A 13,309-nucleotide genomic window follows, 5' to 3' on the forward strand; every position below is an offset into this window, starting at 1 on the left:
TTGACTATTGTTTTGTTTGTTTTCTCTGCAAAGGAGAAAGGTCTTGACACTAGGAATGACAGAACAAAAATGGATAACAGGATAACTTATCTGGACGCCCTCGATAAGTTAGGTAACTGGAGGAGAGGCTAAGTCATCTGGTTCAGGTGAACTATGGTCTCAGGCCTTTTAAGAACTGTGACTTGGGAATGCAAAGTCACTGTTAGTAATATTTGAAATGGAAAATGGGAGGGGTATTATGAGACAGAAAGGGCAAATGTCCTGATTCCCAAAAAGAGAAGAAAACAGAGGCTGCAAACCAGGGGCCAAGAAACTTGATTTCAATTTCTGGAAAGATATGAAAAAGGATCATTATGAGAGATGATATCTAGAAAGTGATTACAAAGAGCCAACATGGCTTCATCAAGAATAAGTCATGCTAAACTAATCTCATTTCCTTTTCGAGTATAACAAAACTCAAAGATGAGGGAAATGCTGGGTATTTAATTTACTTAGATTTTAGCAAAGCTTTTAGTAAAGTTTCTTGAACTATTCTTTTTGAGGAAGATGCAGAGATATGGATCACACTGGTGGTGTCAAACTCAAATAGAAAGACATTTCTTCAGGTCTCATGTTGACTTAGAACACCACAAATTAACATTACCTAGATTGTACTGTATTTTTGTTTATTTTGTGAAATATTTCCCAATTACATTTTCATCTTGTTTGGTATTCATGGGAGTTTTGCTGATAACTCTAGATTAGTAAATAATATGGTCAGATAAATCCAGTACTGATTGAATTATAGAATGTGGCAGGAGGATTCCTGTGTTGTTTAACCATTTTATCAACAAAACAAATAAAGTCATGGATAGTATGTCCATTGTACTTGTAAGGGAGAGTTAACACAGCGGATAATAAAGTCAAGACCCCAAAAAGATCCTGAATCCAATAGGATGAAATTAAACAGAAGTCAGTATAAAGTCTTACACCTAAGTACACACATAAAAAATCCCCAACAAATATAAGATGGGGAGACACAGATAGAAAGTAGTTTTTTTGAAAGGAGTTTGGGGGTTTTAGCAGTCTCCAAACTCAATAGGAGTTAGCAATGTGATATGGCAGCAAAGCACAGAACACAACTTGGGGCTGCACTGGCAAGGGTATGGGCACTGGAATGGGAAAGCGTTCGTCTCATTGGATTCTGCCTGGACAACTGACACAAAGGAACACTGCGTTCAGTTCTAAGCCCTACTGCTAAGGAAGGACATAAGCTGGAAAATGTGGCCAGAGACGGGCAGCCAGGATGGTGATGGGACTTAGAAGGACCAGTTAAGGAACTAGGAATGTTTAGTGTGGGGAAAAGACAAGTCATGGGGACAGGATAGCTGATCCAGGAAGGAGGGATTAGTCTAGCTCAGCTTGGCCTTAAAGGGAAGAAGCAGGAACATTGGGTAGAAACTCAATGCCTAAAAATACCTCCTATGCAGCTTGTTTCAAGAGGCAGCACCTCAATGAGAAAACCAAATTATTACTCTTTGCTGACATATAAGTATACCATTATATGATGACATACTTAGAGAACCCCAGAGATTCTACTAAAATGCTACTAGAAATAATCCACACCTTTAGCAAAGTTGCAGGATACAAAATAAACCCACATAAGTCAGCAGCATCATTATATATCACTAACAAAATCCAACAATTAGAGTTACAAAGAAAAATTCCATTTAAAGTAACTGCTGATAGTATAAAATATTTGGGAATCTATCTGCCAAGGGAAAATCAGGAATTATATGAGCAAAACTATAAAACACTTTCCACACAAATAAAGTCAGATCTAATCAATTGGGAAAATATTAAATGCTCTTGTTTAGGGCAAGCAAATATAATAAAGATGACAATACTACCTAAACTAATCAATTTATTTAGCACTATACCAATCAGACTCCCAAGAAACTATTTTAATAACCTAAAAAAACAACAAAGTTCATATGGAAAAACAAAAGGTCAAATATTTCAAGGGAAGTAATGAAAAAAAAAAAAAATCAAATGAAGGTGGCCTAGCTGTACCTGATCTAGAACTATATTAAAGCAGCAGTCATCAAAACCATTTGGTATTGGCTAAGAAATAGACTAGCTGATCAGTGGAATAGGTTAGGTTCAAAGGATAAAATAGTCAATAACTTTAATAATCTAGTGTTTGACAAACCCAAAGACCCCAACTTTTGGGATAAGAACTCAATGTTTGACAAAAACTGCTGGGAAAATTAAATTAGTATGGCAGAAACTAGGCATTGACCCACACTTAACACTATACACCAAGATAAGGTCAAAATGAGTTTATGACCTAGGCATAAAGAACGAGATTATAAATAAATTAGAGGAACATAGGATAGTTTACCTCTCAGACTTGTGGAGGAGGAAGGAATTTGTGACCAAAGAATTAGAGATCATTATTGATCACAAAATAGAAAATTTTGATTATATCAATTGAAAAGTTTTTGTACAAACAAAACTAACACAGACAACATTATAAGGGAAGCAATAAACTAGGAAAACATTTTTACATTCAAAGGTTCTGATAAAGGCTTCATTTCCAAAATATATAGAGAATTGACTCTAATTTATAAGAAATCAAACCATTCTCCAATTGATAAATGGTCAAAGGATATGAACAGAAAATTCTCAGATTAAGAAATTGAAACTATTTCTATCCATATGAAAAGATGCTCCAAGTCACTATTAATCAGAGAAATGCAAATTAAGACAACTCTGAGATACCACTACACACCTGTCACATTGTTAAGCATATGGGTTGGCCCATATGAGCACTGAGGTCCCTTCCAATTCTCAAATTAACAAAATAATTCTTTGTATAGAAACAAACAGATTTGTTTTTTTCATCATACATGGAAATGGTCAGATTTGTTGATATTTGTAAGATCAGATTAAGAAAAAATTGACATTCAAGTTCTGCAGAGAAAAAGGTACATAGACACAGCTCTTATGGGCAAATATATACAATTTAATAGTTTTGCTCTTCTATAAGAACACAAAATTCAATTACTCCCAACTTAATCATGAACACTTATAGGCTTACAAAAATCAAAGAAAATATTATAATTTGGTTTTGTGATTTTACAACTGTATTAGTCAAGATTATTTAAAAGCACTTTAATGTGTTTAAAATCTGAAAGCAAAACCAACTCAAATAGGAAATTCCCTTCAAGCTCTAAATTTTATGATTCTATGTTTTAATAAACCTTGATGCTTCTTGTGAAGGAAATGCAAGACATTTAATAGAAATAATTTTAAATATAAAAAGAAGCCATACTTCTCAGTAGGAATTTAAAATAGTGAAAATTTGTGCAAAAAAAGGTATAAATAAAGGTATTCACAGATAAAGCTGTTCCATGCTCAGCACTTTTTTTAAGAGCCAAAAGGTTGAAGTTTTAGAGAGATTTGCCAAGTCAAAAATAAAAGCATGTTGGGGAAAAGTAGTAAAAAAAACTCACTAAGACATCAAAACACTGATCTTTTCTGAATTTGCACATTTTTAGAAAAAAGAAAGAAAGAAAAAGAAAACAATCTTTGGCTGACTTTTTATCAGATTACAGAGAAGGAAAAGATGTTTTAAAATATTTCACTTTTAAGTGTTTCCTTTTTCATGTACAGCTGGGATTCTGAAGTCATTCATAATTATAGCATTACTGAATATTTTACATAAATAAATTACTTGATAACTTGATCTATAAATTAACTATTACTATTATTGTAATATTTATGAAGGTTTTCTTTACCTTTTTATCATAGTCCTGATCCCACATATCATTAATTGTACAGCCAGCTCCCCGCATCAGAATAGCTCCAGTGCCAAAAAGGGACAACATATACCAGTCTGGAAAACAGCCTGGCTCTGCTGCCAAGCCAATACTCCAGGTACATGGCAAATACAACAACCAGGTTCCTAAAACAAATTAAAGAGGCAAAATTGCAATTAAAGCGAATAATTACATTATTCTGATATTTTCATTGACTATGGTTTCACTATTGTGCCACCATTATAGTGGCAGAAGCATTTTTAGTAATGTATCAAATAATACCAGTGACAATGGACATCATAGCTTTAACTCCGTCTTCCAATGAAAAATAATAGCAGGGATAGCTAGGTGGCGCAGTAGATAGAGCACCAGCCCTGAAGTCAGGAGGACCTGAGTTCAAATCTAGCCGCAGACACTTCCTAGCTGTGTGACCCTGGGCAAGTCACTTAACCCCAATTGCCTCAGAAGAAAAAAAAAGAAAGAAAAAATGGCAGCTTATGGCTTTAGACAGATACTGTTTAACAAAATAAGGAAAGGTCTATTTTAATTGTCAATAATTTCCTTTTTGACACAAATGGGTGTTTATTTATAAATGGAGTTTTCTATTTTTATAGACATCTCCTGTATGCCATAACATTATTTTTTTTGTTTCCTAGTGCATATAAAAGTTCACATTATGCTGTGGTCTATTAAGCATGGAATAGCACTATGTCTAAAAAACCAATGTATATATACCTTTAATTAAAAATACTTCTTGCTAAAAAATGCCATCCATCATCTGAGCCTTCCAAGAGTTGTAATCTTTTTGCTGGTGAAGGGTCTTGTCCTGCTGCTGATTAATCAGGATGGTGGGAGTGATGATTGAAGTGATTATGGCAATTTCATAAAATAAGACATCAGTCTTAGGTGGATGTGATATGTAGAACCCCAAATTATAATAATTATATCACAAGGATCCCAGATATAATAATAATGGAAAAGTTTGAAAGATTTTGAGAATCACCAAAATATGACTGAGAGATATATGAGCATATTCTATTGGAAAAATGTCACTGATATTTATTTGATGCAGCATTGCCACAAATCTTAAATTTGTAATAACAAAGCAAAACAACAATAATAATTAGAAAAAAAACCCCAACAACATAGTGCCTGCAAAGTACAATAGCATAAAGTTCAATAAAATAAAGTATGTCTGTACTGACACAATCCTATGGTTTTATGTTTATCAATATGATAAATTGTTACTTTTTTAGTTATCTAAACATTGAATCATTTCTATATGCCTGGTATAAATCCAAGGTAGCCCCACTAATCTGAAAATACCCTCTTTGTTAATTTTTTGATTATCACTATATATTATTGACCCCTATTTTTCTTTCTCAGCTTTCTCTCTCCCTGGTTTTATGAAATATTTTCCCATGAAATAATAAGTTTTATACACATATGAAGAATTTAGAAATTTACTTTTCAAAATTTATTTGCATAGGCCAAATTGCTAGAGTCCCTTTGACATACAAAAGCTGTATCGCTGCATTGTCTCTTTTATTTAATTAGGGCTACATGGTTCTATGGGATCTGAATAATTTGAAACTTGCCTTTTTTTCACTGTGTTGACCATGTCTTAATGCACCCTTTCCTTACCTCTGTAAAGACTTTTCTGGTTGGTTCAACTGTTAACGCCACCCCTTCTAAATTTCCATGGATTTAACTCTCTTGTATTTAATTCTCTATCCAGGTTGATACATGGTGCTCATTTTCTTGAGTGCAAATTTGCCTTATACACTTTTGAGCTGTATGAGTCTGATAAATCACTTAATCCTGTTTGCCTCAGTTTCCTCATCTGTAAAATGAGCTGGAGAAGGAAAAGGCAAACCACTCCAGGATCTTTGCCAAGAAATCTCCAAAGAGGGTCATGAAAAGTCAGAAACCACTGAAACAATTCCATGGTTTATTCTCTTTATATTTATTCTGTTTATCCTTGCATATTGCCTTCTCTACTAGAATATAAATTCCTTATGAATGGTGACTGTTTTATTCATTGTATTTGAAATCTCAGTTCCCAGAACACAGTAGGTGCTGAGTAAATGCTTGTTGATTGATTTTTCTAAGTCTATATTTCTCTACAATTTTTTTTTTTTTAGCACATGCTGTGTACCCTTTTTTAATTTCAGGAATGCAAATATAACTCCCCAAAGACAGGTGCTCAAAAAAATTCATTTTCCAAAGTCAAATAATAAATAAGGAACAAGATAGCTCACTTAACAAAAGAATATTTCAGTTTGTCAAATACAATATGCTTTTTTTAAATTAAAATTTCAAGTATTTTTTTTCTTCTTCCCACTCCTCTCTGGGGAGAGAAAAGAAAAAACAAAACTTTTATAATAAATATAAATAGTTAAGCAAAGCAAATATCCATATTGACCATCCTAAATTAGATTTCATTTACTGTATATTTTTATGATTAGCTTTATGAGGCTGGCTTTTCTCTGTAACTTTTTTTGAATTTCTTTTGGCTTGAAAGAGCCTTTGCTACTTTCCATGGCAATAAAACACATAGTAATGTGAAAGGAAAATCAATAATTATTGACAAAATAATTAGGATAGATGACCACTGAGGGCCTTTATAACTGATTCTATGATTTATTTTTAATATTAATAGCTCACATTACCAATTATAAACTGCTTTGAAATACTTTCTGCTCAATAACCAGGTGATGTAACTAGCCCACCAATTACTATCCCATTTTGTAGGTTAAAAAGACAAAACTAAGATATTAAGTGACTTTCTCCAAGTTTCATGGCAAGTAAAACACCAAACTCCAAAATTTATAGGATTCTTTCCACACCTAACTGCCTCTCTCCTCATGTAAGTCTTTGCCACAAAAGATATGTTGAAGTGAATTACAGGAAACTAAAAGTGAACATGTTAGCTAGGTTCTTTACACAGGTTCATGGGGGAAATGAAGCTGCTGAACACAGAAAACCCCCCAAAAGCATCCTTTTTGGTCTGACTGGGTTTGCCAGTGCTAATAAAGGCCATTTGGAGAGCCAGTCTCTTCTGGTGGGTGGTGACAGGCTCCCACTTAATTGGCTTACATCCACTCTTGCCCCTCTCTCCATCCTCCAGCCAATTGTCTGGCTGCTTCAGAAGGTGCCCACTGCATCTGGAACAAAATACTGCCTCTTCCTTAGGGTACTTGAAGCCCTTCACAATCAGCCCACTTTTCCAGGCATAGAATGAACAAAGTACACATTTTAACTCAATGAGGCTCCCTTCCATTTCTGAATTTGCTAGAGCAGAAAAGCTGAGTAGAAAGGCAGTAGAAATTCTGTTAAATCTCCAAGAGACTAACTACCCACATTCTGGGCAACAAGGAAGGCAGCAGTCCAAGCTCTGGTCCTCAGGACTAACTAAATCCTGAGGCAGCTTCTCTGATCTTTAAAAGGTCATTCCCACCTTGCTCTAGACTGGCCAAACAGGCAGTTCCCCAGAAGTAACATCCCACCTTGTACCTCTACACAGGTGCATTCCATTTCACCTACACTTTTGGAGGAGCAACTCAAGGACTATTTCCTTCCAAAGCCTTTCTTGATTCTCTCAGTTATCAATCTTCTACCCTCCCAACCCAAATCACTGAAGATTTATTTCTGATATACCCCACATTTATTACATGTGAATATGCTGCAAAGCTCCTCAAGGGCAGGGGCTATCTCACTTTTGTACTTGAAATTCCCTCGTCTAGCTGGGTGCCTCGCACAGAACAAAGACTTAGGAAATATTTGCTGACTGACTCATTTATTCTGGTTTTATTTATTTGGACACCACACCACATGGAGACATCTGAATAATATTCCCTTTGCTGTGCTGTTCCTCTCCCTACAGCTATCTCCCTATCCTGGTCTTCCCCTCCAGGTACAATTACACCCATGATGTAACAACCCTGGGAGGCAGCTGCCATTGTTACCCTTATTTTAAATCAGGAGACTGAGACAGATAAAAATTAAGTGACTTGACCAGGTTTGCAATGTTAGCCAATATCTGAGACTGGATTTGAACTCTAGTAAATATGTAGTTTGTATTCTAATAACAGAATTTCTAAAATGATATGAATCTTAAGAATGACTTCGAGCAAATAAGTCACTTTTGATTATTATAAATACTCAAATTAACAAAAGATACACAAAGACAGCATCTGCAACCAAAGAAATAACTGATAAATGTGTGTACACATTCACACATACACACCCTTATTTGTGTCTAATGGGAACCATCTCTGAGGACGGGAGGAATAAGAAAGAAAGAAATTTTTATGACAATTTTATTATATATTTAAAGGGAATAGTAAGTTTCACATAACAGACGTGCAGTTTTATGTGCAATGATCTTTTTTTATTATGCAATATTATGGAAATATTTGTTTTATTCCATAAATTAAAAATGAAATAAAATTTTGAAAATAGAAAATTTAACCAGATGTAAATCTCTAGTTTTTTTTAATGAATAATTTATAAGAAGAGTTTTAACTGCTACCTACATTTTAGAATTGTATGAATATGTGAAATGCTCTTTCTCCACATTTTATCATATAAAGTCCTAGTTTCACATTCTGGAAAAATATAAGTCCATATCTCAATATCCAAATTATCTGGTTTTCTTTCATGGAATCTATCTCCACCTTGTGGTCTTTTGGCATATCACCCATAGAGATTTTTAAAGGCATATGGTACTTTTGCAAGAGAACCTGGAGACAGTGTCAAAAGCAAAGGAGTAGAGAAAATTCAGAAGAAAATATTCAGCAATATAAAATATTACTGGGAAGTCAAAGATAATAAGGATTGAGCAGAGGACAAAGATACAGAGGCCCAGAAGTGACATCTGGTTAGCTCACCATGATTCTAAGTTTGGACTGAGGTGTGCACAGGTAATAAATAGGTGACAAAGAGAAGGAGCCATCCAGATCAGAAGTGAGCATCGATGTCCCAGGTCCAACATATGTATGATGCACAGATAGGACTGCATAGGACTTCTAGACTTATAATCTCAAATCAACCCTACTGTTAAATTAAATTAAATAATTACTGATTATAGATCATGCTCAGTGCTAAGAGTCTGGGATACAAATAGGATCCAATTTGTGTCCTAGAGGAGCTTAGAATTTAGCAAAGTGATGACATATATGCAAATCCTTATTCAAGATTTTCTTTTTTCTTTTTCTTTTCAAAATATATGCATAGATAATTTTCAACATTCACCTCTACAAATTCCAAATTTTTTTTGCCCTCCCCTACTCTAACCCCTCCCAGAGACAGAAAGCTATCCAATATATGTCAAACATGCTCACTTATTCAAATTTTCAAATCGTTTGTGATTGAATCAGGGTAGGTGCAGCTTCCCACATTCCCTCCAGGCCTTAGGTAAAGTTTCATAAAGTGCTGCAATTTAAAAAGAAAACGGGTTACTTGCTGATTAGACTTTCAGAGGTGAGCCTTTCTGAATGACAATCTGTTCCCAGAATTTGGTGGATCTGCAGACTTAAAGGTGCAGTTCACCTTTAGCTCAGCCCAGGGTAGCCTTTACTGAGAGATATCACAATCTCTCCCTATCTTCTCATCCTCTTCACTAATTCTCCACAAATAATAATTTCTAAGACTTTATTTCTGCCTCTTTCTCATCTGAGGGATTCTGCAAAAAGGGAGGGACCTTGGGTTCCACAGAATAGAAGTAGAACTGAAGGTAGAAAGTTCATAGAGGAGGATTTCAGTTCAAGAATGGACAAAAACTTTCTAACAAGCAGAGACTGTCTTTTTCCTTTTTTATTTTATTTTATTTTTTATATCCAAGCACTTAGCACAGAGTCCAGCACATAGGAGGCATTTGAGAAATGCTTGCTGACTGGCCAGGCTCTGAATTTTGCATCATCAGAAGTGATGCAAAGCAGAGGCACATTGTGTTAAGATTGAGATTTAACATCTTAATTGCTTTTATTTTATTACTTTTTAAAACTTTTGTTACTACACTGCCTGGCAGAGAAGGCATTTAATAAATGCTTATTGACTAATATCTATAAGGGGCTTGGTATAGTGAAGCTCAAGGACTGAAAAGTTCATGGAGAAACTGAGGAATTACCTTAAACTTTCTGTGATGGCCTGCAGGTCACAATTATGAATATACTATAACTTTTCCTACTTTTCTTTTCTGTGAGGACTTTGGCAGTGCTGAGTATGAATTGTAATTTAGAGCCTGTCTCTAAACATTAACTTAGCTCTTGGTACTGTAAAAATAAAATCCTTACCCAGTGGCCAACAAGTGAACATTCTTTTGAGGAATAGAATCAAATTTTATATTCTTGTTTATAAATTAAATAGAATGATTTTTTTTAACAAGTTGGACCCAGTGGGACTATGGTACCCAGGTTGTCCTGGAACAGTAGAATTGGCTCTTGTCTAAGAGGAAAAAAACCCCAATATTCTGTGGGATGCTTGGTCTGAAATGAGAGGAACTGGGTTAAAATTCTATTATGCATGAAGCAGAAAACTGGAAAACATTTTTTACAGACAGTGTTTCTGATAAAGGCATCATTTCTCAAATATATGGAAAAATGACTTGAATTTATAAGAATAACAGTAATTCTTCAATTGATAAATGGTTAAGGATATGAACAGACAATTTTCAGATAAAGAAATTAAAGCCATCTATAGTCATATAAAAAATATATGCTCTATATCTCTTTTGATTGGAGAAATGCAAATTAAAACAACTTTGAGGTACTATCTCCCATTTATCAGATTGGCTAAGATGACAGGAAAAGATAATGAAGAATGTTGGAGGGGATGTGGGAACTGATCCATCCAATCTGAAAAACAATTTGGAACTATGCCCAAAGAGCTATAAAAATCTGCATAACTTTTGATCCAGCAGTGTCTCTACTGGGCCTGTATTCCAAAAAAACATAAGAGGGGAAAGGCCCCACATGCACAAAAATATAGCAGCCATTTTTGTAGTGAAAAGGAACTGGAAACCTTGTGGATGCCTATCAGTTGGAAAATGGCTGAATAAATTATGGTAGATGAATGTTATGGAATATTATTGTTCTATAATAAACGATCAGTAGGATGATTTCAGAGAGGCCTGGAGTGACTTCCTGAACTGATGCAAACAGAACAGGAGAGCATTGTACACAGCAACAGTAAGATTATGTGATGATCACCTATGACAGATTTAACTCTTCTCACAATACAATGATCCAAGACAATTGCAGTAGACCTGAATGAAAAATGCCATCTACATCCAGAGAGAAAACTATAGTGATTGAATGTGGATTGAAACATTATATTTTACCTTTATTTTTTAAAATTTGCTTTGTCTTGTGTTATTTTCCCTTTTGTTATGATTTTTCTTTCATAACATGATTAATATGTAAATATGTATATATAACCTATATCAGATTGCTTGTTTTCTTGGTAGGGGGAAAGTAAGGCAGAAAAAAAAAAATGGAACTTAAAAACTTTTGCAAAAATGAATGTAAAAAATACGCTTTACATGTAATTGGAAAAATAAAATACTACTGAATTTTTTTTTTGAGAGGGAGGTAGTTAAGAGGGAGGATATTATTGAGGAGTGTTTCATTTGAAAGTTAAACTGAGAGACAATGGTCAGAACATGATCAATTTATTAGTCAGGCTAGCAATAACCAATAAATTGTGTTTGTGGCCTTTCAATAACCAAAGACTGGAGGATCATCATGTTGCTTACTTCCTGACAGTGCTGATGGATTCAAGGGACTGAAAGAGCCATTCACTTTTGGACATGGTCGATGTATGGGTTTGTTTTGCTTCATCAGACCTGTTTGTGACAAAGTTTTTCTCCCACAATAGGGGGGAAGGGAAGAATGAGAAATAATGATGTTTCCCAAGATAGAGGGTCATCAAAACATTTTTTAAGATGCCCTGAAAAGAGAAGGAAGTTCAAAATTTAAAAGGAGGTATGAACAAGAGGGAAAGTTTAGAAAGTAATACAGAATCTATTATATCCTCTCAAAAAATAAAGCAAGATGAAAGGCAGTTCCATATACAATTCTCCCTTTGTGTTCTGCTGAGGAAGGAAAAAAAAAAGATATAAGAAAGGCCTGAACAAGAGTAGCTGTGTTGTGAATAGGGAAAACATAGGGTATGATGTGAGATGTTACAGAAGTAGAAATAACAATATTTTGTCAATGAGGTATCAAGGATAATGGTGAGGTTGTGAACATGAGAAAATGAAATGGTATCTGTGACAAAAATAAGGACGTTCAGAAAAGATTGGATTAGTGGAGAATAAGTTCTGTTTTGAATATGTGGGGTAAAAATGACTAGGAAACATGAATTTGAAATGTCTAGTTGATAATTGTGATGGTTGTACAAGGGGAAGAGAAGTGAATAAACATTTATTTCAGCATCTATTATATGTAGGCATAAGGCTAAGCACTTTTTATAAATATTATCTCATTTGAACCTCACAATCACTAATCCTATAAGGTAGGTGATATTATTTTTTTTATTACAGGTTTTTAATCTTCAAAACATATGCATGGATAATTTTCAATATTCACCCTTGCAAAACTACTTGTGTCCCAAATTTGGTAGTGCTGTTATTATCCCCATTTTTATAGTTGAGGAAACTAAGGAAAATACAGGTTAAGTGACATGCCCAAGTTCACATAGCTACTAAGTGTCTGGGGCTGGATTTTATTTTATTTTTATTACAGGTTTTTATTTTCAAAACAAATGCATGGATAATTTTTCAACATTGATCCTTGCAAAACCTTCCAAATTTTTCCCTCCCTTCCCCCAACTCCTTTCCTAGAAGGTAAGTAATCCAATATGGGTTAAACATGTTAAAAAAAATATGTTAAATCCAATATATGTACACATACTTATACAATTATCTTGCTACACAAGAAAAATCAGATCAAAAAGAAAAAGAAAAAAAAAACCTAAGAAAGAAAACAAAATGCAAGCAAACAACAGAAGTGAGAATGCTATGTTGTGTTCCACACTCAGTTCCCATAATCCTCTCTCTGGGAGTAGATGGCTCTCTTCATCACAAAATCATTGGAACTGGCCCATCCTCTCACTGTTGAACAGAAGGGGCTGGCTTTCAACTCAGTCTCCTTAATTGCTTATCCACTGTGTCATCTAGCTGCCCCAAGAATGGACTCAATTTGCAAATATCGCCAGGTAAGTGCAGGAAGGTCAATAGCCACTGACCCAAACGAATTCCTCCTGGATGAGAACAGCTGCTTCTAAATGATCTACAGCGATCCACTAGATGAGGAATATGGAATTGAAAACTGATTTCTGGGGAGGATTCTGGGAGAGGCAGAGTAGGTCAGAAACCTTTAGGTTCTCCAAATTTCCTCCTCAGGAAAAAGTCAGATATTGCCACAGAGGGAATGTAGAAGATGGAAATAAACAAAAGTCAACAGAATTGTTCTTCCAAGATAACCTGAGAAGACCCCAAAAAA

The 13,309-nt window shown here is 34.7% G+C and overlaps 1 protein-coding gene across 1 annotated transcript in view; it reads right to left on the reverse strand.

Moving 5' to 3' along the window:
• COQ2 (coenzyme Q2, polyprenyltransferase) overlaps positions 1-13,309 on the reverse strand; it is a 40,465-nt gene that overhangs the window by 15,507 nt on the left and 11,649 nt on the right. The window contains exon 2 of the mRNA XM_074276114.1: positions 3,783-3,949. Within this exon, the coding sequence (XP_074132215.1) occupies positions 3,783-3,949 (167 nt within the window). The remainder of the gene's footprint in view (positions 1-3,782; positions 3,950-13,309) is intronic.

Source organism: Sminthopsis crassicaudata, chromosome 6, assembly GCF_048593235.1.
Source record: "Sminthopsis crassicaudata isolate SCR6 chromosome 6, ASM4859323v1, whole genome shotgun sequence".
NCBI lineage: Eukaryota > Metazoa > Chordata > Mammalia > Dasyuromorphia > Dasyuridae > Sminthopsis > Sminthopsis crassicaudata.